The 23,920-nt window shown below is 46.9% G+C and overlaps 2 protein-coding genes across 3 annotated transcripts in view; both read left to right on the forward strand.

The window, feature by feature from the left end:
- The window catches only part of alkbh8 (alkB homolog 8, tRNA methyltransferase), a 12,940-nt gene extending 6,033 nt beyond the window's left edge, over window positions 1-6,907 (forward strand). The window contains exons 7-11 of the mRNA XM_012837900.3: window positions 2,403-2,509; window positions 2,911-3,059; window positions 3,312-3,583; window positions 5,152-5,301; window positions 6,258-6,907. Coding sequence (XP_012693354.2) covers window positions 2,403-2,509; window positions 2,911-3,059; window positions 3,312-3,583; window positions 5,152-5,301; window positions 6,258-6,779 — 1,200 coding nt within the window. The 3' untranslated portion in view covers window positions 6,780-6,907. The remainder of the gene's footprint in view (window positions 1-2,402; window positions 2,510-2,910; window positions 3,060-3,311; window positions 3,584-5,151; window positions 5,302-6,257) is intronic.
- Window positions 6,908-7,735: 828 nt separating this feature from the next.
- cwf19l2 (CWF19 like cell cycle control factor 2) overlaps window positions 7,736-23,920 on the forward strand; it is a 35,688-nt gene continuing 19,503 nt past the window's right edge. Inside the window, exons 1-9 of one of the 2 annotated variants that reach the window (XM_031573096.2) lie at window positions 7,736-7,847; window positions 9,883-9,993; window positions 11,320-11,451; window positions 13,619-13,738; window positions 16,430-16,549; window positions 17,771-17,864; window positions 19,916-20,028; window positions 20,798-21,366; window positions 21,466-21,993. In XM_031573096.2, coding sequence (XP_031428956.1) covers window positions 7,755-7,847; window positions 9,883-9,993; window positions 11,320-11,451; window positions 13,619-13,738; window positions 16,430-16,549; window positions 17,771-17,864; window positions 19,916-20,028; window positions 20,798-21,366; window positions 21,466-21,993 — 1,880 coding nt within the window. In that variant the 5' untranslated portion in view covers window positions 7,736-7,754. Of the gene's footprint in view, window positions 7,848-9,882; window positions 9,994-11,319; window positions 11,452-13,618; window positions 13,739-16,429; window positions 16,550-17,770; window positions 17,865-19,915; window positions 20,029-20,797; window positions 21,994-23,920 lie in introns of both variants that reach the window. The other variant, XM_042708663.1, reaches the window with a different exon arrangement.

Raw genomic sequence — 23,920 nt, forward strand, 5'->3', positions numbered from 1 at the left:
GTGTGTGTGAATATATGTGCATGCGTGCGTGCGAGGATGCGAGTATTGCTTTATGCAAACGATTTTCTTTTTTGCCTTTTCCTATGATTCAAAACACTAATCGTATTCATATAATGGGTTCGAATCTAAATGTGTTGTTGCGCAGGAAGTTGTTCAATACGACGAACTTGCATTTTTAACTTGGTGAGCATTGTCACAAGTCTGTGGTCCATAATTGGCTTTGGCACTCTCATACATAGACACGGGTCTACCTTTTTTTTGTGTATGAGTGTGTGTGTGTGTTTGTGTCTGTGCGTCCACTTCTGCCTGGAGATGATGTCGAGTCCTCAGGATAGGCAGATGTGTTATCAGTCTGTCTTCTTCTCTCCCCATCACCCTGCCTCAAGGAGCCTCATTACGCTGCTATTTCCAGCCAAAGAAGTGACCCAGAACCTAGAATGACCCAGAACATATAACATTCACTTGGGCTGAGCTGAGAAACTGCCCCTTTCCCAAACTTTCAACATTAAAGTGCTCTCCCCTCTTTCTCTCTCTCTCTCTCTCTCCATCTGTTTCTCTCCCTCTCTCTATTCGTCTCTGATTCTCTCCATCTCTCTCTTGCATGCAGCATGCGTATTTGCTCTTCATTGTGCCTTCCCTCCACCATCGCTCTCATTCTCTGTGTCGTTCCTGAAAAGCCATTTAATTCGTGTCAGTGGGAATCTGTCAAACCAAAGCAAGGAGAAACATCTACCTGCCACTATCAGCCTCCCCTCAGTGAGTGGGGTCTGTGTCTCTGCCACACAGCACTTGCCGTAACAATGCCACACTCTACTGCAAGCAATTTTGGATATGGTTCCACATACAAACACACACACACTCACTTTATCTTACTTGTCCTCTTTGTCTCTCTTACATACATAGACACACTTTCTCTATCTTTCTCACTCACACACACACACACACACACACACACACACACACACAGAGACACACACACACACACACACACAGTCACAGACACGCCTGGCTGGTTCAGTTGAGGACATGTCTGCCAGGCTGCCCCTGGCCTGCCATGGCATAGCTGCAGCTTTTCATTAAACCATCTCTCTCTCTGCAAGCCTGGAGGCCGGCAAGGTGCGAACATATCCTAGCTCCCGGGAATAGAGGGATCAGGGGAAGAAAAGAAAAAAACTCTCAGACAGGAAGAGAAAGAGTGCTAAAGAGAAAGAGTGAGAGAAAGAGGGAGAGAAAGAGGGAGGAATAAAGGGTGAAAGTTAAGAGTGGGAGTTGTAAAGAAAGATAGGAAGTAAATGTCAGAGAGGGGGGCAACCAGGCGAGGTAAAGCTGGAGGAGAGAAAACAACAATTAGGGCTGAAGACATGGAAGGAGAGAAAGAAAGGGAAGAAGACATGGAAGGAGAGAGAGAAAGGCAAAGACAGACACAGATTGGGAAAGGACACTGCAGCCCTTTAAATGCACGGCGGTAAGCCCAGGCTGGCCAGCGTTTGAGGTCATTGTCGTTTGTGCCACAGACTGCACAAGGCGGAGAGGGGGGGAGGGGGGGGGTGCAGTGGCTGTCTCTTTGTTCTCCATCACACAGGGTCCCAAATCCTCCCCTCAGCTCCTCTCGCAGCTATAAATAGACCTGGACACATGGAAGCAATGTTAGCAGGCAAAACACTCTGCCTGGCTCTCTCTGCTCCTGGTCCTCTGGGTTCCGTCTGAAAGCCTACTCTCTGTCGCAGGGCCGTACGGATCTCTGGATCTCCCCCCCCCCCCGCTAATAAATATCACCATCCGAGAGGCCATCCCTGTTGTTATATCTGATTTATTGCCCGTATGACAGCTTTATAATTGAGCACCCTATCATTAGTTTTTTGGAGTTGGACGTTATTGTGTTACATGAGGAGCCTTTGAGAAGGGTCATCAAACAGCTGGCAATCCTGTGCACTCATGTCTTATCTCTCTCTTGTGTTGTGTCTGTGTGAACTCTATTGTGCATTTATAAAAATGCAACCACGGCATGACAAAAAGACTCATTTTCACGAGTGTGCAGAAAAGAACATAAAAAGGTCTTTGAGCACATGGGAGAGTTCATTTCCCTAGTTGCCACCCAAATGGATTTTTGTTCAGTTGGTTGTTTCCGGGGTCCTGTAGCTCATTTGGCACAGCGTGAGCACTGGTGGATCATTTCCCAGGGAGGGCACAGACGGGTAAATTGTGTGTGTTCACGGCATTTCACTCCAAATCGACTCACGTATTGGCTGAATGCTTTATTGCCCCTCTCGTCAAGTGTGTCTCTGTAGACTCATGAACTTCGCTGTACGTGTGTGTTTGTAGATGGTTATGAAACACTCTTTGTGTGTGTGAGAGTGTGTGTACAGTATTATGAACTTCCATATGCGTCTTTTTATTTGAAGACTGTCATGGGCTTCCGTCATCCTGATGGTCGCTCGGTTGCCGTGGTGTTGCCAGAGCGAAGCCTCCTGGTCATGAGAGGGGAGAGCCGCTTCCTGTGGACCCATGGGTGAGAGGAGATTACAGTTACGACACACAGTAAATAACAAGACAACAAGTATGGTCCAGGACCGATAACATAATCTAGTTCTGTGTAGAATAATGTAACAGATAATGTAAACTAAGGCAGCCTAATGCAGTATAGCGCAATAAAAGAGATATAACCCAACTGAGTCCCTCACTAAACAAGTGTAGATTGCTTGATAGACCCTTCACACCTTTTTGTTGTAATGTGTGTTGCCTTTCTATTCAGAAGGGTATGATGTGGTTAAACTCTGCACAAATATATGTGATGATGTCCTTGCATGTGATTTTATCATCGTATAACACACATATAGTAGTGTATTATAGTGTATTTTTACATTAACATAGAGCAAACCCACATGTCACTGTACTGAATCTCTTGGGTAGGATCACACCCAGGAAGTTTGACATGGTCCCTGCTCATGGCTCTGAGGGCTCCGTGGTAACCTCTGACCCCAGCAACCTCACACTCAACAGACGAGGAACCAGGACCTCCTTCACGTTCCGCAGGTTGCGACACGCCCCCTGTGTTTGCCGTGAGTCTCCCTCCCCATTTCACTTGTAAGCCTAGTCATTCCCTTCTAAATCTGATGACACCCTGTCAACTTGTTGTTGCATGAATTTGGAACTAGTTTCTTAAACCAAAAAAAATGAATGAGAAAAAAAATCAAAATGAGTGATTCCGAAAAATAGTGAATGATAAAATGAGCCCTATCGAAAGACATCCCTTTACCTCTCCTGTCTGTTCTCTCTCTTCTCATGATCACTTTTCAAACCTCCGTCCTCAGCGTACCCCTCAGTCTGTGACAGCCAGTCCCCCCCTGCTGCCCCCGCCCCCGATGCCCCCTCGTTGCCCCGTGACGATGGGGACGCGTCCCGTCTGGAGGCGCAGTTTGTGCACCAGGTGTACGAGGAGATCGCGTCACACTTCAGCAGCACGCGCCACTCCCCCTGGCCACGTGTGCGGGACTTCCTGCTGGCGCTGCCCGCCGGAGGCCTGCTGGCCGACGTCGGCTGTGGCAACGGGAAGTACTTAGGGATCAACCCGGAAGTGATGTCGGTGAGTGAGGTGCCATTTATAGCTTGCATAGGCTCGCAAAGCCAAATGTATATTACATATTCCATGTAGGACTTGGGCCTAAATGTGGGTTAAAACCCTCTGAGTTCAATGAGTTTAAACTAATCCGTCATCTCTTGAAGGCTGTACTCAAATTGCGCAGTGCAGATTCAAATAGAAAAACAGCAAAGATTAGTGGTGCTCTGCTTTCGTCCGTTTCAGTTTACATTTGAATGAACGTGTCAAACTCAAGTGTTGTCCCTCAGCTATTATTGCATCGCACTAGCTCGGGGTCAGTTCCCATCCGATAGAATATGGACTACAAAAACACGAGGAAATAAACCCAGTTTAGCCATAGCCAGATAGTTTAGTCTATGTATCATTGTCAAAGTCACTTTAAATACAAAGATGTACATTTACCAGAACTTTGGCTGCTGTGGTGTGGTGAAACATATGATGCTAAGGCAGTCTATTTGGGAAACATTTCTGTGGTGTCTATTTTCAGTATCATCCTTTTCTTCACAAATGATGATGCCAGTCAGTGCTGGCAAAAGTCTTAAATTATGTCTGACGAAGCTGAAATCATATGCCAAATCCAATCATGTAGAAAGCACAGGCTCTTTTTAATCTACAGGTGAGGGCATGGATGCTAACGCGCCGTAAAAGTGAAATGAGCTGGGCCTGCAATTAATTATCTGAACCCCCATTCTTGCTGGCCATTAAAATATGCAAAACCTGACTAGAAATTTTATTCAAACGGTGACCTTTGAGTCATTGTATGCCTGTGTGTGTGTGTGTGTGTGTGTGTGTGTGTGTGTGTGTGTGCGCGCACCTTTTTGTGCGTGTGTCTGTCTTTGTGTGTGTGAGAAACCTAAGAGCAAGAGAGACCAGACACAGGGGAGGAGACTAGAATCATAAACCTTAATTAAATTCCCTGAGAGCATGGGCTTTATTGAAAACATTATTATGGCTATCAATTCTCTCTCCTGCTTTGCATGCTGTCTGGAGCCCTGTTTAAATTTATGTTATTTAGCCTGGATGGGCAAATCAGCACTTGACAATTATGTCCTTAGAGGAAGTTTCTAGCACACGTTCAATGATAAAGGCAAAACATGTTTATATTTTGAACCGTGAGGTTTATAGAGAAAACTCAAGGGTGTCACACACTGCAATGGGAAGGGGGGAGTAATGTTTCAATATTTCTGTAATCCACTGTGCATACTGATTCATAATGTATACTGTATACATAATGTATACTGATTGTAATTTGCACTGAGGATGGGGTCACCCGTAAGTTTGCACTTACACTTCAGGTTTCTTGTCTGGTGAAGCCAATAAACCACTTTTGGATGAAAAACTCGTTTTTTAAGGTACTTTTTTGGAGAGCGAGCTCCGGCCTTGATTTTTTTGTCTATGTAACTTTTTTGGAGCCCACGCACTGATACAGACAATAGCCACTGTCAAAGGCGCAGTTCCTTTCCGTGAATACTACTGATTCATAACAAACATTTCTTCACACCTGTTTTCTCACCTCCCGGTGTCATCTGTCTCTCCCTTCTGTGTGGGTGCAGGTCGGCTGTGATCGCAGTGCCAGCCTGGTGCAGATCTGCATCGAGCGGGGATTCCAGGCGTTTGTGTCCGATGCCCTCGACGTGCCCCTTCGGGGGGCCACCTGTGATGCCTGCATCTCCATCGCAGTCATCCACCACTTCTCCACGCAGGTGGGCCAATCACAGGGGCTTAAGGGGGTCAGTGATAACATGTGGTTTAATGTAAGCAAGAGAAATCAGATACGTTTTATTGCAAGTGGTTTGCTGGAGCCCGAGTGCGGAGGTGAGGTTCTGACTAGTTGTGTGACACATACAGCTATCAAGGAACCACCTATATGCTGATCTTAGCGATTTTCCACGTTCCTTTTGTTTTTTACCATTAGTCAAATTATCTTATATTGAATAGGGTCACTGTTAGTGCAAGTTGTAAATCAAATGTAGGCAAGAGCTCTTTTGAAGTTTGCTCTTTGTTCGTATAAACACCTGCAGCCAGGTTTGGATATGGTTGCGCAGCTTTTTTCCACATGTAGTCATGATTTAACTTAGACATAAAGACAAACAGGATGATATTCTCCAGATACACGTAATTGTCCAAGTTCAAATTTTCCGAAATGATAGTGTGTTTGTCCCTGAACTATAGTGAATCCTTTAGTCGATAAATCTGATCATCTGCATTGGAACAGTAAATTCTCCAAAGCAGTCTTTTATTTACTGCAACGTGGTTAATCAGATCATTACATTTTGATGACCCTATTTGCCAGCACATTAAATGTGTGTGTGTGTGCGTGCGTGTGTGCGTGCGTGCGTGTGTATGTGTGTGTGAGTGCGCGCGTGTGTGTTTGTGTGTGTGTGCGTGCGTGCGTGTGCGTGTGTGTGTGTGTGTGTGTGTGTGTTTGCGCGCGCGTGTGTGTCTATGTGTGTCTGTCTGTGTGTTTCTGTGTGTCTGCGTGTGTGTGTGTCTGCGTGTGTGTGTGTTTGCGCGCGTGTGTGTGTCTATGTGTGTCTGTCTGCGTGTCTCTGTGTGTCTGCGTGTGTGTTTGCGCGCGTGTGTGTGTCTATGTGTGTCTGTCTGCGTGTCTCTGTGTGTCTGCGTGTGTATGTGTCTGCGTGTGTGTGTGTCTGTACAGGAGAGACGTCTGGCTGCTGTGACGGAGTTAGTGCGGCTGCTGAAGCCTGGAGGGCGAGCACTGATATACGTGTGGGCCATGGAGCAGGAGTACAACAAGCAGAAGTCAAAGTACTTGAAGGACTCCGGAGACAAGGAGAACACTCAGCCTGTGGTGGGGGAGGGAGGGCATTCAGTGAAGCAGAGTCCCCTACCAGACGTTGCCGAGGAGAAGGGTTCCACTGAGAGCACCCCCAAACTGAGTGTTCACACCAACCGCACAGCCTTTAACTCCCCGGACCTACTAGTGCCCTGGCATCTGAAAGGAGAAGAGAAAAATACATGCAAACATGGAGGAGGCTCCTCCGCTGATGCTAAAGCAACACCGGCCCCTGCCCCTGCCCCCGTCTTCCATCGGTACTACCACGTCTTTCAGAAGGGGGAGCTTGAAAGATTATGCAGTTTGGTGAAGGACGTTGAGATACGGACTAGCTATCATGACCAAGGGAACTGGTGTGTCGTCCTGGAGAAAGTGCCTAAATAAATGTCAATGAAATCACAAAAGAGCGATGTCCAGTGTTTCCTACCTGTTGTTTTTTGTGGTTGGTTTGTTTTTCTTTCGGCTCTGATGTCCGTAAATACGGTGCCTTATTAAAAAAAGGATGTACTCTTGTTTATAAGTGTGTCTTTCTTCTTTGTAAGGAAATTGCACTTATTACAGGAATATTTACCCCTTTAAACTGTCCGCTGCTGTGTATCATGTTTGCATTTGTCTTGTTTGCTCCCGGAACCCGTCCTAACAAGATCTAACTTTAATAGACTGTGAGAGGGGCCAGATTGATTCAAGATTAATAGCCCCTTGATCACAGCTGGTGGGAGACTTTTCTCATCTTCACTCTCATCCCCTACAGTAATTGGAACCTGCTCACTCTATGGAGTACCTCCTCTGCTGGACCAGCAGGTGATGTGTCTGCTTCATGCAGCCCACTGTCAGGACAGCGGGCCTCTGGGCATGTTTATGGATGTGTTTTTTTGACCCTCTTAGACTTATTGATTACCTTGTGGCTGCCTTGTTGAATCTAGCTGTGAATGCATATCTGACATCTAAGACTGAAAGGTTGTAGGTTACCTGTCAATCCATGAAGGGGTGCACCAGCCAGATGTCTTGATATGTTTTCCAAGAAATCGAAATGGGACTCACATTTTATTAGTGATGCATGGACTGGCATTTTAAGTACCATTTATTTCTTTCATCATATCATAATTCATACCCATAGAGCTCCACGTTTGTTTATAACTATGGAGCACTGAGGTAAAGGTACCCTTAACTATAGCCAATAATATTTAAAAAAAAATAGTGGGCAGGGTAGTAGAAAGCAATATATAATAAACGAAAAAAAGACCTACGTTAAAAATGAATCCACTATTATGCCCAAAGAACCAAGCAAAAAGTAATTGCGAACAGCAACTGTCGTAAAAGCGTTGCGACAGTCGGCAAAAATATATTTACGTCACTGTCATGGCGACCTACGGAGGCAGTTTTGAAAGTACAGGCAACATTAGCGCCCGAAAAGAAATTAAAAGGAAAGCTAGGGAAGAAGTTATTCAAAAGGTAAAAGCCATTTACAGTTTTGTAGTCATACATTTGTGCCTCTGAATGATTTAAAGCTAAATGTACTCTTGCATGCCAAGACTGACGTGCATGCTAGCGTCAAGCCTAGCATTTCAGCAGCATGATATGGCTTTGGCGAAGTGAAATACGAGTGAAGGCGTATTTATATTACAGGGTTCGTCGCATATACTGTAAGATACCCACATACGAATCATACATGTTTTAAACTATGATTATTATTATAGCGTCGCTTGATAAATAAAAGCCATGGCCTTAAAGTTAGCACAAGATTTAACATCGTCCCATGCCAACGTTAGAGTAACGTTACAGTGTTAAGTAAGGGGGCATTGACTGTCTGAAATATCGGTGAATTTTCAAAACCTGAAGACTGGCATTTAAAATGTGTTACACGAAATGTGTAGCTTAATGGGCGAGGTGAGACCATGGTGTCTGTAATGTAACGTTATTGTTTTAAGGACCATCCCTGGAAAGTAACTTGATAACTTAACTGATGCATCGTTATCGGGCGTTTATTTTTAACTACTAGGCCATTATGTATGTCTTTGTTAAATCAATGGTGACAGCGAATGGATTTTTTCCATTAAATGTTATTGTTTATAAGTCTGCCAGTTAGTTAACCGAAACCCATATTTTAACCACCGCTAGATGGTGATGTTCGTTTTAATTCGATAACTTGTTTATGACAGCCCGGGGTTCAGGAAGAGACAGACGTATTCTAGCTTTCTGCCTGGCGCGACTATTCAAACAAGCAAATATAGTTTGCACAGCTTGTTTGTTTGGAGCCCCATCGATCACGCTGACACATTGAAACGCTACACAAATTAAGATCTGGTCATTGATGACGATTGCGGCAGGACAGGACTATCCATGTTTCACGTCGGTAATCATCATGAACAAGCACGATAAACTGTATCTATGCAAATACCTAGGATCATAACTCATTGTAATCACTCCCTCCATGATTGCAAAACAAACTCTGCAGTCACCTGATAACAACCTGGACGTGTTACAGGAAACGATTTTCCTCCACTGCTGACGGCTCATTTTGTTATGGCAGATACCAACACAAACAAAGTAGTTATAATATCGCAAAGTGCAGTGTAGATTTGTGATTGATTTGATTTAGTTTGTGAACACTATTTTACACCTGGATTTTAAGGAATCAAGTAATTTAGCGAACCAAATAGTTGTTAATCCCTAACCGTGTAATACATACCTGTGTAGTAGACTGCCTGCTAAGGTGCTGCCTTCTCATCTGGGAGAATGAAATGTGTGTGTCTCTCACTCCTCTAACAGTCATGTTCTCCAGGCCGTTATCTCACGGGCAGCTGTGTTGGCTCTCTGAGCTTCATAAGCAAACCTTGCGGCATTGCTCCCTGGTAATGGTGATAGATGGCCGCCCCAGCGGAAACGGCCTGACGTGTGCCCATTTATCGCCCATTAGAAGTGCACACAACTCCATCAGTTCCAGGCCATTGGGAGCCTTATGAATATCCTGGACGCTGATGATTAGAAGTGTTAGCACACGTTCAGTGTTGCGGCTGTGACACGGATGCTGTGAACCGTCAGGAGAGGCCGCTGAAATCAGTGGTGGACCTGGAAGTCATGGCACACCATGTACATTACATGAACATTATTCACTCAGTAGTCTCTCGCACAGAGAGACAGAGAGAGAGTCTGGGACATCTTGACCTAGAAACACTAGTCTCCCAAGAATTTTTGTCATTTCCTCTACTTGCTTCTCTCTTCCCCTCGTTTTCTTTATCTTCCTTTCTCCCTGTATCTTTACGAAAAGCCCTGTTCCTTAGGCTCACGGAAAATGCAAATGACACTTATTTCCAATTCTCTTGAGCCCCCAGTTTTATTGTTTGTTTTCCCCAACCTGGGCAAACTTGTGTTGATTTACGATTTGTGGTCGTCGTAGTGTTGTGAGCATAGCCGCAGGGCTCCTCTCTCCAGCCCCGTGTGTTGTGAGTGTCTGTGCTCTGACACCCCCGACTGCATCTCCCCTCAGGCCAAAGAGAAGTATGACAAGGAGGAGAGACGCGAGGAGCTGAAGAGGGCCCGTGGCGAGGACACCTGGATGCTCCCCGATGTCGACCTGAGGCTGCAGCAGCTGGACCAGGTGAGTGAGAAACGGAGAGAATAATAACATGGAAAGAAAGAAACAAAAGAAAGAAAGAGACACATTGAGAGGTTAGAGAGGAAGGAGAGTGCATCGTCAGAACAGTGGTAGTGCCACCCACCACCTAAGCCTTTCCCACTGGCTCAGCTGTGTTTTCAGCAAAACCCCTTCAAACTGATTTGAGCTAGACACATGCTCAATATATGGATGCGGATGCCACGGACTAACGCCTCACGCCTCACGCCTCACGCCTCACGGGGCTGTGCAAAAGGAGTTCATGACAGAGAGCCGTGGCATGACGCGTGTCAGCTGGAAAATGAACAGCTTCCTGGAACGGAAACGCTAAACATCACCCTGACCCCTGCAGTGTGGCCGTGAGAGCAGGCTGCTCTCTGTGCTGCTGGGTTCCTCAGCTGTAGCGCTCTGTTTTGCGGGTCAGGGTCTGCTGTCCCATGCTGGTGCAGTAGCTGACGTGTATGAGTGTGTGTGTCAAATGTGAGAGTGGATGTTGTGTGTGTTTGTGTGTATATGCTTATGCTTATGGAAGTGTCTTTCTTTAGCCTTAGAAGATGCAGCAGAGAGTGTGTGTCTGTCTGTCTGTATAAGTGTGTGTGTGTGTGTGTGTGTGTGTGTGTGTGTGTTTGCGCTTCCCCCTCCTAATCCTGAGCTTTACTTAGGAGAGCCTGCCGTCAGTCTTTCCTAACGAGCCGCTCCGCAGTGAAAGGGCTCCAGCTAAAGCCTGTCCTCTGTGTGTCAGCTCATACATCCATCCGCGCTGTCACTTCAGGACCGCTCGAGAAAGACACCCGCAACCTGCTACCCAGCGCTCCACTGCACATCCGCTTCAAAGCTCAGGAGTGCTAGACAGACACGGCGTAGGAAATATGAGTAAAGTGTGTGTGTATTACATATAAATATAAATAATATGTTTGTAGAGTGAGAGTGAGAGCAGGAGAAACAGGCAAATCCCATCACATAGTGACACTAATGTTTTCCGGCATCATTCTGAATGGAGTTATGTATTCCTAGTTGGTCTCCAGCCCTCAGAGGGAGACTTGAGAGTGTTGACTCACAGACGGTGTGCAGTTCAGTATCTCTTCAAGTGTGGAAGCCAAGCTCTCAGACCTCCAGGAGAACGGAGGCTTGTGAGGAAGTATGCCCCTGAATTTGGAAGGAATTACCACTGAAGAAGACAGTTAGTGCTTCAGATCGGCAGACGATTTGCTCTGTGTTGTTTGTCTTTGTGATCAGTAACTCCTTCTCAGTAACTTTTTTCTCCTTGTTTGAGCTCTACACACAGAGACAATGATCCTTCTTTCTCTGCAGGAGAATACAAGCATCAAGCAGAAGAAAGAGAAGAAGTCCAAAAAGAGCAAAAAGGAAAAGAAGGAGAAGAAGAAATCCAAGAAGGAGAAGAGAAAAACAGCTCAGGATGGAAGTTCCTCTGACGGCTCTGAGGTAGGCCCACAGGTCATTCTTCTTAAACTGAAATGGATTTCAATAAAGAGACAAAAATATCGTACATAGAATCAAGAAAAAAGCACAAGCCCCATCTCTGACATGCATGGGATTTTTCTTTTTTTAGTTCTAGAGAAGCAGCGGGGGAGTAATAAATCATTTTTGGGAACACTGACCGTAAATCACCTCAAAACACTTGCCAAGGTCTGCTAAGTGATGAGAGGGGGTGGGAGGGGGGGGGGGGGGGGGGGGTGTGGGGTGGTTCTGGTCTGGATGCAATATGAATGGGGCATGTCAGATAGCAGTCCTGGGCAGAGAGAGAGAGAGATCCATGTCAGGAGGACTGAATGGGCGTGAAATGAGAGGATGGGAGCACAAAGAGAGGAGCTGTAACGGCCAGCCTTAGAGGAGGACGGGAAGGGAGGAACGGAAACACAGAAGGAAGGAGAGGAGAAAGGGATTAAGATAAGGAAAGGAGAATGCACTTCATTTTAAGTAGCAATGGTTTATTAAATGGTGTTGGTAGAGTACCTTTTCTTTGATCATAATTGCACCTTAGGCTTATAGCAATAAAGGTTGACTGATTGCAGTCTAAAAGAATGGAAGGACAGAGCGAAGGAACACCAGATAAGAAGACTTGAAGGGCTGGGAATGAAGGAGGAGATGAGAAAAGAGGGTGGAGAGGGGAGGGGATGATGAAAGGAATGGAGACAGGAAGACAAATAGAGTGTGTACTGCAGTGTAAATGAAGGGAAGTACAGAGTGAAAGAAAGAGCTAGAGAAGAGTGAAATGGAAGGACGGAGAGAGAAAAAGAAAGCGGGAGGGAGCAAAGAACGACAGAAAGAACAAGTGAGTGAAGAAATGAAAGAGGGAATCAGAGAGGGAGGGATACAGACAATCTCTCTCCCTTCCTCCAGCATGATGAGAGCCTGACCACACCACACTGCTGGTGCCCGCGCGGTCTCCATGGAGACGCAGCCCCACTAACACTCCCCCGCGGTGGTGTTTGTGGCGAGCCGGTCTTGGCAGGACCCCAGACGGCGGGAAGAAAATTGGACGAGATCAGACCGCAGCGGGGAGCATCACACCTCGACCCCGCCCTCTCCGAAACAGCCCCCCAGGGAGGGGGGTGGGGTAGTGTGGTGTGGGTGGGGTGCGGGGTTTAAACAGCCAAGTCTACTGAGTGATCAATGGGCAGCCTCACTAGGCCTGAAGCACGGCAGCCACAGGCCATCAGCCAGAGCTGTAAGTCAATAATGCAGAAAATAGGAGAGCAGCAGATCTAATGCTCTGTTCCTGCCTCCCTGTCTCTGTCTCTGCCTCTGTCTGTGTCGGTGTCTCAGACACACTACTGTCCCTTCGCTCCGAGGGACTGTCGAAGCAATGTCAGGAATGCATGTCAGTGCAAATAGCCTATTCCATCATTTGCTTTGGACAAATAGCTACGATTCCCTGACAGCTGGGCGGGGGGGGGGGGGGGGGGGGGGGGAGTAATAGATGAAACCTCAATGGCAGATTAAGCAAGCCACAGTTAAACTAACAGCAGTAGCTGCAAAAATCTGCCATGAAGGCAGATACTGTGTGTGGCCTTGGCCCTGGCCATTATCTGCGTTAGTGAGCTGTGTACCCGCCACACAGTGTTCGTGCCCATGAGTCTATGTGTCCTAGTGGTGGGCGTATTCTGGGCAGGTGACAGAAGCAGTCTCCTTCAGCCGCCCTCTTCCCTACACATTGTTTAACAGAAGGTGAACCTTTTCACCACAAAAGAGGGGGTTCGAAAACTGTTTTCCACCCAAGACTCCATGGGAGTCCGGCCCTCCGCTGTGTTCTAGCAGCGGCCGCTGCCTGACTTGCATGTAGTAAGTGTTTGCTAACAGCGCTATCAGCGGTAATTGGTGGTTTTGGGTGCCAGTGGCAGGATCAGGGGAAGTCAATGTTTGATGGCGGCATCATCAGTGGTGTGATATGTGTGTAATAGCAGCTTCATAAAGACTGACTCTTGTGTGGCCTGCAATTACACTCACTCAGCTGCAGCTCCTTCAGGCACTGCAGACGCACACTCGCAGACTCTTTCTCTTCCTTCTTTTCTTCCTTCCTTCCTTCCTTCCGTCTCTCTCTCACTCTCCCTCCCTCTGTCTCTAATCGGCTCCCTCTTCTGTTTCTCAGGCTTTTGAGGGGGAGTGGGTGGAAGCTCAGCCGACGGCACCAGAGAAAGCCTGGAAGATCTCCAGCGACGGCAAGCCCACCAGCGCCAGCGCCCCCAGCAACCCAGCTGCCAGCGACCAGGTGAGGGCACAGACCAGGTGAGGGCACAGACCTGCAGCCCAGTCCCAGAATAGCGGGCTACTTTTTGGACCCTGCTACACGATGACTCACACAGAAGAGACGCGTGAATGCCTCTGTATAGAAACCTCTGGCAAAAGCAGAGCAGCCCAATCCGTATTTCATTAGGAACTCCACTGGGGCACTTTAGCCTGTGATTAATGGGAGGCAGCCAGTGTCAGGCCTGATAGAGATCTGAGCTGGATCACTAGCTAACTGGGAAGTGGTTTGGTGCAGGGAGAGACCGTACGCATGCGATGCAATGTGTGGTATATGTGTGTGACAGTGTGAGGATCATCAGACTGATCTAAAATGAAACGCATATCCATTTGTGAAGTATGTTTTATGTAGGTAGTATGTACAGGGTACAAAATGTTGAAATATTGCATAGTGTGTGTGTGTGTGTGTGTGTGTGTGTGTATATACACATGTGGTGTTGGAGTGCCTGACCGTATGTTTCCTCGAGTCAGTCGATGGCCTGACACACTCTAATGGCTTGTGGTGAGTTGGCGGTCCAGTCCACTGATAGGGGATCAGTTTCCTCGCTCGCTTTGTCAGTCCATCTCTCCTGGTCAGACACGTGTGCACTGGGTCAAAACCAGAGCACAGTAATGCCCACACTATAGACTCACATGTAAATCTGACCTTTGGCCTCACGGCTCGGAGAGCAGAAATTAAGCTGGTTATATTTGAGGTGGCTTTCGGGAGTTTGTTTTGACAATAAAATGCACAACCCAGTTGTTCCCTTGAATTCCAATTTGTGAAATAATTAGAGAAAGTTGTTGTGAAAGCGTGATTATTTTTTCACAAGTGAGTGCTCTCAAATCAGTTGATGATCACCTGATTTGGCTGATGCTGTGAAAGTTAAGAGTGTGTGTGTGTGTGTGTGTCAGTGATTGAGATGGGGAGAAATTCGGAGCACACACTGTTGGATTTGATCACCTGACTTTGCTAATGTCCTGAAAGGTGTGTGTGTGTGTGTGTGTGTGTGTGTGTGTGTGTGTGTGTGTGTGTGTGTGTGTGTGTGTGTGTGTGTGTGAACCTAATTAGCGTCAACTCTTTTATTTGCATCTATTTGTGTCTAGATATGTTGTAGTACAGTCATGCCGTTATGATACACCGGGCATGACTGGTGAAGAAGGCATTTGAGACAGGCCCACAAACGTGTGTTTGTGGGCCTGTGGAAGTGGGAAAAAGTTCGGAACGCAGACCCTGGATCTGTGTAGCCTATAGGGGTGGGGAAAAAAATCGATTCTTCGATTTCTCTCGATTCTCTCTACAACGATTCTGTTTCGATTCAGAAAAGTTCATAATCGATTTTTTAATAATAAAAAAAAAAAAAATTATTATTTGTTATTTTTTACACATCCATTTTGTGTTGAAATGCAAGCTGCATCGATTATTGCATTGTTCATTGAAAGTCATAATTGTGACAAAGAAAAGCTTTTTCTCTAATAAAAAAATAGAGAAGGTAATTCATCTGCTGATTTTCTTTAATTATCAAACACAAAGTAGGAAGTGATTTGAGACTAAGTAGCAAAAAAAATCGGTTTAGAATCGATAAGGAATCGATAATCGGTTTAGAATCGATAATCGGTTTAGAATCGAATCGTTGACCTCTGAATCGGAATCGAATCGTGAGGTGCCAGAGATTCCCACCCCTAGTAGCCTATACTCCAGAGATTATGTCCATTCTGTGGAGGTCTTGTGTTTTTATCGGTTGGTTAGTGAGTTGTGTCTGACTGCGTTGCTATGAGTTATAGACAGCATGGAAGAGATGGAAGGCCCTACAGCACCAGGGATTCTCCAGTGCTGTATGTTATAGTCTTGCTCTGTGTGTGTGTGTGTATGTGTGACTGTGTGTGTGTTTGTGTGTGTGTGTATGTGGTCTCATTCCTGCCCCTGCAGAGGGTCTTCTACACACAGACCCACCCCTCTCTTTGTTGATGCCCATGTGCTCGTGAATGTGACTCATTAGTCCTCAACAACATGGCTTGCTTTCCCAGAAAGCCCTGTGTGGTTTATTTACATTCGGTACCGGGGCCGGCGAGATTGGAATTCATGTTGCATTAAGACATGCTCTTTGGGTCTGACACGGACACAAACACAGATGCTGCCCCTGTTTGCTGAGGGTAGCTGTTATGTGGCCAGACAGTATGATGTCTCTGTGCAGTGGATATGTGGAGAATACAAGAGCCGTTTGGTACCACTGAGCATGAACGGCACTCAGGTCATGGAGGAATAATTATACACATAAGGTGTCTTGTAAACTGTACAATGAAAGAAGGCTAATGCCATTTTCACACCAACTTCAAAGGTTAGAAGCGGTGAGAAATAAGAATACATGAAAATTGCTTGTCTACATTTAAAAAAAATAAAAAATAAACTAACATTGTCTCTTGGGTGCTGCTACCCATTTCCCCCTAGTTTGTGCGCTCCATATAGTGTTTGGTAGTTCTAATTATTTAGTCGAGTGAAAATAAATCCAACAAAGAGGATTGAGGATTCCAAGGGTTGTGTGAACATCTTCACAAGGACAAAAGAAGCAGAACATTTTTGGCAGTGTGACACTTTGTGACTGAGATCTGATTTGTAAATGCCAATGACTTTGGATGACCCGTACGGAGTTCTGAATGCTTATCTCACCCCGTCCAGAGAGACGAGTGGATGACTTTTGACTTCCTGACTATGAAGACCGAGTCGACGACCGATCGCCGTGCGGAGAGAGAGCGACAGAAGGAGGCAGAGAAAGAGAAGGAGCGCGTCATTGAGCAGGTGAGGACACAGCCGCAAACATGACCATCCCATCAATGATGCTAACGCTAACTAGAAAAAGAGACTGGCATCTAAAAAAATATGCAGTTTTCCATAATTATATCTATATCTATGATAAGTAATGATTTATAGCAAGCTTGAGAAAGTGATGTGAACCAGAACCATAATCTTTAAATAATAGAATTGAATTGCCAGTATGATAAATTAACATTTCTATTTCACTCTGGGAAAATTCAGTCGATTTTGGTCACCACAGTCTCTTGGTTTTTTGGTAGTCTCTGATTCACAACGCCCACTCGGCAGCAATCTGCTTGGTGCCCTCTTGCCATATGTGTGTGTGTGTGTGTAAATGTGTGTGTGTGTGCGTTACTGATGCACTTAAATCCCATGAAAGTGGTTTACCTTACCTCAGCCAACTCGGTTACCAGGGAAACTGCTATCAGCGTAGCGGGATAAAAGGACATAACAAAGTAGTCTGTGGGGGCACAGTAATAGTCTGACCGCTATGTGATTCTCTGCAAATTAATTCTCAGCTACGTGCGAGGAGGCCCGTCCTGGAACGTGTGTGTGTGTGTGTGTGTGTGTGTGTGTGTGTGTGTGTGTGTGTGTGTGTGTGTGTGTGTGTGTGTGTGTGTGTGTGTGTGTGTGTGTGTGTGTGTGTGTGTGTGTGTGTGTGTGTGTGTGTGTGTGTGTGTTCGTTCCTGTTGTGAAGGGGGAGATGGGGGAACTGGCTTTGGGTTCAGAGGACGGGAAACATCCCACTGACAGCTGTAATAGAGAACGCATGCAGTAATTACTGCTCAGGGCCTCCTCAGAAATGACTCTCTTAAACAAGCAGTGGGGCCTCGATCGAAGTCACTGATAAGGGTTGTTTAGGCATCGGAGCAATGACTGACAATGTCAAGCGTACACACACACACACACACACACACACACACACACACACACACACCAGTGAAGGAGCCTGCGATGTGTTTGATCTGATAAAGCGCTCCTCGTATAATTGCCTCCTTGCTGACGCATTATAGATTATAAACATATAAATAGAATAGTCCATTTATTCAAATGAGAACTTACAAGTCACAAGTAAGGAGTTGTGTGTTTGTGGCTAGAAAAACACATTTGTAAATCGTTGAATATTTGTGGATCATGGTACGTGCATTTCTAAATAAATAAGAGCCATTTTCCTCTCAGTACTGACTATGCTCTTTCCACTTGTAGGCTGGCCTTTCCAAACTGGAGCTCAACCCCTTCTGGAAGGATGGGGGAAGTGGCCTGCCCCCGGAGGAGGCTGCTCCAACTGGACCTAAAAAAGGTATTTTCACAATCACCCATATTTACCCACGCTGTCCCGTCCTGTCCTGTCCCGTCCCGTACCTCCCACACTGAGCATAGTCTGAAATCTCCCAGCATGCCGCCCCCCCCCCCCCCCCCCAAGGATTAAAGTGTCTCTCAGCATCCATGATGGCTCACTGGCTGCTCAGTGTAGCACTAACACGGGCCCTCTGGCCCCCAGCACAGTACATTTGCCCCGTCTGAGCCCCCCCCCCATTAACCTCCGGCAGTATCTTTGAAACATAATGAGGCGTCTGTCTCGGCTCCCCAGCAGCAGTGTAGGAAATAGTATCGCCGGCAACCCTGTCATGTTCCGTCGGGGATGGCGAGTGCAGCTAGCACCCCATAAAGCACCCATTAGAAGAGACAGATAGAGGGAAACGGAAAGAAAAAGAAGAAGGAGGGGGGGGGGGGAACAATAATGTGGGCTAGTATGACAGAGAGAGAGAGAGACACTTGAGGAAGGAGGGACCGGAATTGTGAGAATGGAGTGATGAGAAAGGGAAGAGAAAAAGTTGAATAAACAGTGGAATTCAGTCAAGAACAAACAAAAAACGCAAATGTAGAAAAATGTTAAGGATGTTTGAAAAGATGTGTGGAAAGGGGGATGGTGAGGTGGAACGAAAGGGGGAGCGACTGAAGCGAGGTAGAAAGAGAAGCAGAATTGGCGTTAAGCTGACACCGCAGCTGCTGGATTAGCTCACTTATCAGCCGTGTGTGTGTGTGTGTGTGTGTGTGTGTGTGTGTGTGTGTGTGTGTGTGTGTGTGTGTGTGTGTGTGTGTGTGTGTGTGTGTGTGTGTGTGTGTGTGTGTGTGTGTGTGTGTGTGTGTGTGTGTGTGTGTGTGTGTGTTCACCGTCACCGCCTCAAGAGTAAGCCCTGAGTTAACGCGGCACAAGGTAAACAAGTTTGGCTCCAGCATCAGCACATGTGCATCAGCATCAACACACACACACACACACACACACACACACACACACAGCTCTGCAGCTGTGGGACCCACTAAGTGCAGGTGATCTATACTCCCCTCATCATGATGATGGGTCTGAGTTAACAGACTACACAGACGAGCAAGTGAGGGTGTGAGAGAGATGGAAAGAGCGAGAAGAGAGATAAAAAGAGAGGGAGGGGGAGAGAGAATGAAGGTCCTCACCTGAGGGGCTATAGAGATGAGGGCTGTAGAGCTCCCAGTAGACGCAGGGGTTGGGGCTGTAGTGATGTGTGCTGATCCGTGGCGGGGTGACAGCTGACGGCTCACAGGGGCGACCCCACAGCTGTGCTTCTTTCCCTCCCTCTCTCAGGGCCTTCAGGAAAGGAGTGCGGCAGCCTGGCAGGTGTGAGAGACAGACAGACAGACAGACAGACAGACAGACAGACAGACAGACAGACAGACAGACAGACAGACAGACAGAGTTTGAAAGAAAAAGGGAAATGATGACAAAAGAGAGTATTTGAGAACAAGCTAGGCATACGTTTATTTTTCGCAATCTGTGTCATCCATCATCATGATCATCATCAGTGCTTATGATAATTGTCATTGCATTGCCATTATGAGAGTGTCTATTAAAGGCCAGGTTGTGCTTATCCTCACTGCTGATGTCAGGGTCATCTGCACTCCTCACTATTAGTTTTCTCACCCGGCTGTGTGTGTGTGTGTGTGTGTGGGTGTGTGGGTGGGTGGGTGGGTGTGTGGGTGTGTGGGTGGGTGGGTGGGTGGGTGTGTGTGTTCATACTCTAGTGCCAGGCCATTTAGAGTGTGTCTGTGGGATCCGAAGTCTGAGAGGGCACAGAGTTTGTGAAGATCAGGATCTAGATTCTAGAGGGATGAAATGTTCCATGCCGGAGTGTTCTATCAAAATAACACCCTGAATCTTTGTGTCTGGTCCTCCATTCATTTCTGTGCTTCGCCTTTGGGTTCAGTTTTAAAAAGTTACATTCTTTCTTTTTCTTCCATATCCTCTCTCTCTCTCTTTTCTTTCTTTATTATTCTCTCTCTCTCCTCTCTCTCTCTCTGTTTTTTTTTCTGCTCCAGCATTGGTTAATGATGGTGGCCTGAGCTGGCTTAGGAAGTCTTATCAGCGAATGACGGAGCAGGCTGAGAGAGAGCAACGAAGTCTGGAGGAAGTGGTGGCAGAGAGATACGGGGTGAGTGCACAGACAGGCACACACGCACACACACTCGCACACACACACTCGCACACACACACACTCAGAAGGTAGGGTGGTCCTAAAAAGTTTTGCCAATTATTTCTTCTACTTCTTTTTCTTGTTTGTGTCACAAACTCATCCCCCTCCACCCCCTACCCCCCACCTTCTGGTAGTGTAGCACACAGCACACAGCACACACATAAACCGACACAACACACAGACAACAGAAAACAGCTTGAAACGAACAGCGTCCTGAACCCCCCTATCTGCCTTCTTAATTCTCTCCCGGTAGAAGTGCCAAGCCTGCACTTCTGTGACAGACATCACGGAAAGCCTCTTTCAGAATTCCACTGCAAAGCATTGTGGGAGAACCACCTAACTTCAGTCATTTTTCTGGAACCTTGTTTGCCGAAGGCATATTGGGTCACAATTGGTTTCGGCGCCTGAAATCCCCTTGTTTGTGCCCAGTTATGAAGCTAAACTCTGCTTTCCGTCTGTTGGTCCAGAACAAACACCCGTTTCATTTCGACACTGATCCAGAAGCATGTTTTCCTGGGGCTATAGGGGAAGACATATGACTCCAAAAAAATCCATCGTTTTAGCGTTATTATCTGATGGGCATCTGCTAATGTTCTCTCTCTTCTAATGTAATGGTTTTATTTATTATTATTATATCATATCATATTATATATATATATTTATTTATTTGTATTTATTTATTTGTTATATTATTTATTTTAATTGTATTTACTTACTTACTTTACAGTCCATGCAGGAGTTCCAGATGAAACTACGGGAGGCAGAGGAGTTGGCTCATCCAGGGAGAGCAGGAGGTGGAGGAGAGAGGGGGTTTGGCGGGAATCGGTGGAGGGGAGGCAACCATCGATCGGCAAACAGCTGGGAGAGAAGGCCGCCCCCTATGGACTGGGACAGGGACCGCAACCGGGAGAGGGACAGAGATGACGGCCGAGGACGAGACCATGACCGGGATGGAGATCGGGAGATGAGCAGAGAGGGGGACAGGGATGGACAAGGGAGACGGGACAGAGAGAATGACTGTGGCCGTGCCGACAGAGGACGGGGAGGGAACAGGGCCTACCAGAGAGACTGGCGCATGGACAGAGACGGGGATAGAGACAGAGATGACAACAGGAGGGACAGAGACGGGGATAGAGACAGAGATGACAACAGGAGGGACAGAGATGACAACAGCAGGGACAGAGACGGGGATAGAGACAAATATGACAACCGGAGAGACAGAAATGACAACAACAGGGACAGAGATGACAACAGGAGGGACAGAGACGGGGATCGAGACAGAGATGACAACAGGAGGGACAGAGACGGGGATAGAGACAGAGATGACAACAGGAGGGACAGAGACGGGGATAGAGACAGAGATGACAACAGGAGGGACAGAGATGACAACAGCAGGGACAGAGATGACAACAGGAGGGACAGAGACGGGGATCGAGACAGAGATGACAACAGGAGGGACAGAGACAGGAGGGACCGAGATGAACAGGCTGGTAGGAGCACTGACAGAGACCGAAGATACAGGGACGACCCAGCAAGAGCCTCTCCTGATGTCTCCCGGGCTCAGCAAGACAGCCTTCGGCTGGGTCGCGACCAGGGCCCTGCCTCCCAGAGCTCTCTGAAGGGACGGTTCCAGAAGCCCTCAGACATGGATGAGGACGGGGCGGGTAGGTCCAGCCGGGGCACGAGGCCCTCAGCCTCTAAGGCTCCATCTGGCTTCATAAAGCCCAGTGACGATGATGATGAGCCAGCCAGCACTACAGCCTGGAGGAAGGGCAGCACTCAACCCAACTCACAGGGGAAACAGGAAGTGGAGAAGGACATCGCAGCAGAGAAGAGGCCACAGAGTGAACCTATGGCTCAGAAGACTAGTGCACTGGTAGAGAAAGGTCACAACAGCAAGAAACCCACAGAAAGCCCATCAAGGTCAGATGTGATTATTTGTGTTAATTATTTACTATTTTTGCTCATAGATTCATGTTAATGCATGGATTTCTATACTGATATCCCCTCTTGTTCATCAGTTTGTGACAACTTTCCCTGTCGTATGTTTAATTTTTAAATGTGTATCCGTCATTCCTGACTGAAGTTCCTGACATAATCCCCTCCTACTACATGTCATAATCTCTGAAGTTTAAACATCCCGTGAAGAATCTGGAAAGTAGCCTAACTGAGAGTGACAGGTAAATGAGGGGTTGTGCATTGTGCGTGCATCCACTCAGATTATACCCCCCGCAGCATAAGACCAGTCCCTTGGCTTTTGTGCTGCCTTGGCGTCTCATTTAGATGCAGATTTTGTGCAGAAAATGGCAGGCAGCTGCATCATTTTTCGGGAGGAGAGTCTTGATTTTGTTCTTCATGCTCGACGGCATGGAGAGAGAGGCAATGAATCTGCAGAGAGTCGGCGTTGCCGTGACGTCCCTGGGGTTTGCGCAGGTGGCTGTGCCAAAATGGTGGGCCATCTGCCGAGGAGAGGGCAAAAAAAAAATCCCTTCTTCAAAATTCTCACACACGCACACACACAGAGCACTATAAGCATGACCTCGTAGAAGCACGACATGTTAACTCGGGGGCAGGAAAATCATTTCAGGCAGATTTATAGGGGTCAGGATGCTAACGGCTTACGCAACACATACCATTGGTTCCCAGGCAGAGACCTGAGGTGGGCTGACGGGCACGAAAGGCATGTGCTTCCCTTCATCGGAGTCGTAACCGCAGGAAGGGTAGTCGTGGAGACACGAAAGTGACCCCGGAGTCGATTAAACAAATATCCCAGATGCTCAAACCTGAGGTGAACATAATGTTTGTTCCTGTGCCTCGCTCTTCGTGTCTCTCAGGATTTCTAAGTTCCAGATAAGTGAGATGATCTCGGTCTACTCTTTGTCCTTGTCCTCATTCGGAGCCCCTGTGGGCACAGAACTTATCCATGGCCTCACCCAAAAGGTTTCAGGCCGCGCCGAGTCGAGACTCCCCTGCCTCATTGATCTTCAGTCTAACCTATTTTTTTCCCCCCTAAAAAAAAAATGAAAATGGTCATCCTTTTCCTGGCGGCGGATGAGCTCCATTCTGAAGTCTGGCTGTGAACGCGTTGCGCAGAGCCGATGAAGGAATGTTTCACGCCCTGTGAATCCTACATCTGCCATCAAAATGGGTCTTCCAGTGCTACAGTCCTTCATGCAGTCATTATGGCAAACCTGGCCCTGATAAAAGAAGAAAAAAACCTAAAACCTATTTAACATTTAATTAAACCTGAATTGCCCTACATGAGATAAAAATCTGTTGAACGTCATCCCGGAAATGATTTTTCCGCGCCTCTTAACAGTCATGCCTGCACCCCCTCAAAGTCATTTGAAAGAAAGCGAGGGAGAGTGGCACCATGCAAGACGTCCTTGTTATGCAGAGGGTGATAGCTGCCGTTGCCGCAAGCGACGGGCCGTGATTGATGGGCGTCTGTCTCTCTTTCGTTCTCTGTCTTTCATCCGCACTTCCTTTGCACCCTCTCTCTTTCACACCACCTTCTTTATTTCTCTCTCTCTCTTTCTTAACCTCTCTCTCGGTCTATGGTCTATCACTTCAGTACTCCGTGTCCCGTCTGGCTAAATTTAGGGCCCCATGTTTGACCCTGTGTGCTTAATGGGTGTGAGCTATGTCCCTGCAAGGCCTCTGTGCCCAAGGCTTCTTTTTGCAAGATACATATTTGGGCTGATGCATTAACCTCCAGCATTTTAGTAATTTTTCTTTCTGTTTTGCTCCTTCTCTCTCCCTCTCTCTCCCTCTGTTCCCATGCAACCCCAGAGATCCAGAGTCATTCGTTCTGAGTTTTATTTCTGTCCTCCTCAATCAGTCACTTGTG

Source organism: Clupea harengus, chromosome 9 (assembly GCF_900700415.2).
Source record: "Clupea harengus chromosome 9, Ch_v2.0.2, whole genome shotgun sequence".
Taxonomy (NCBI): domain Eukaryota; kingdom Metazoa; phylum Chordata; class Actinopteri; order Clupeiformes; family Clupeidae; genus Clupea; species Clupea harengus.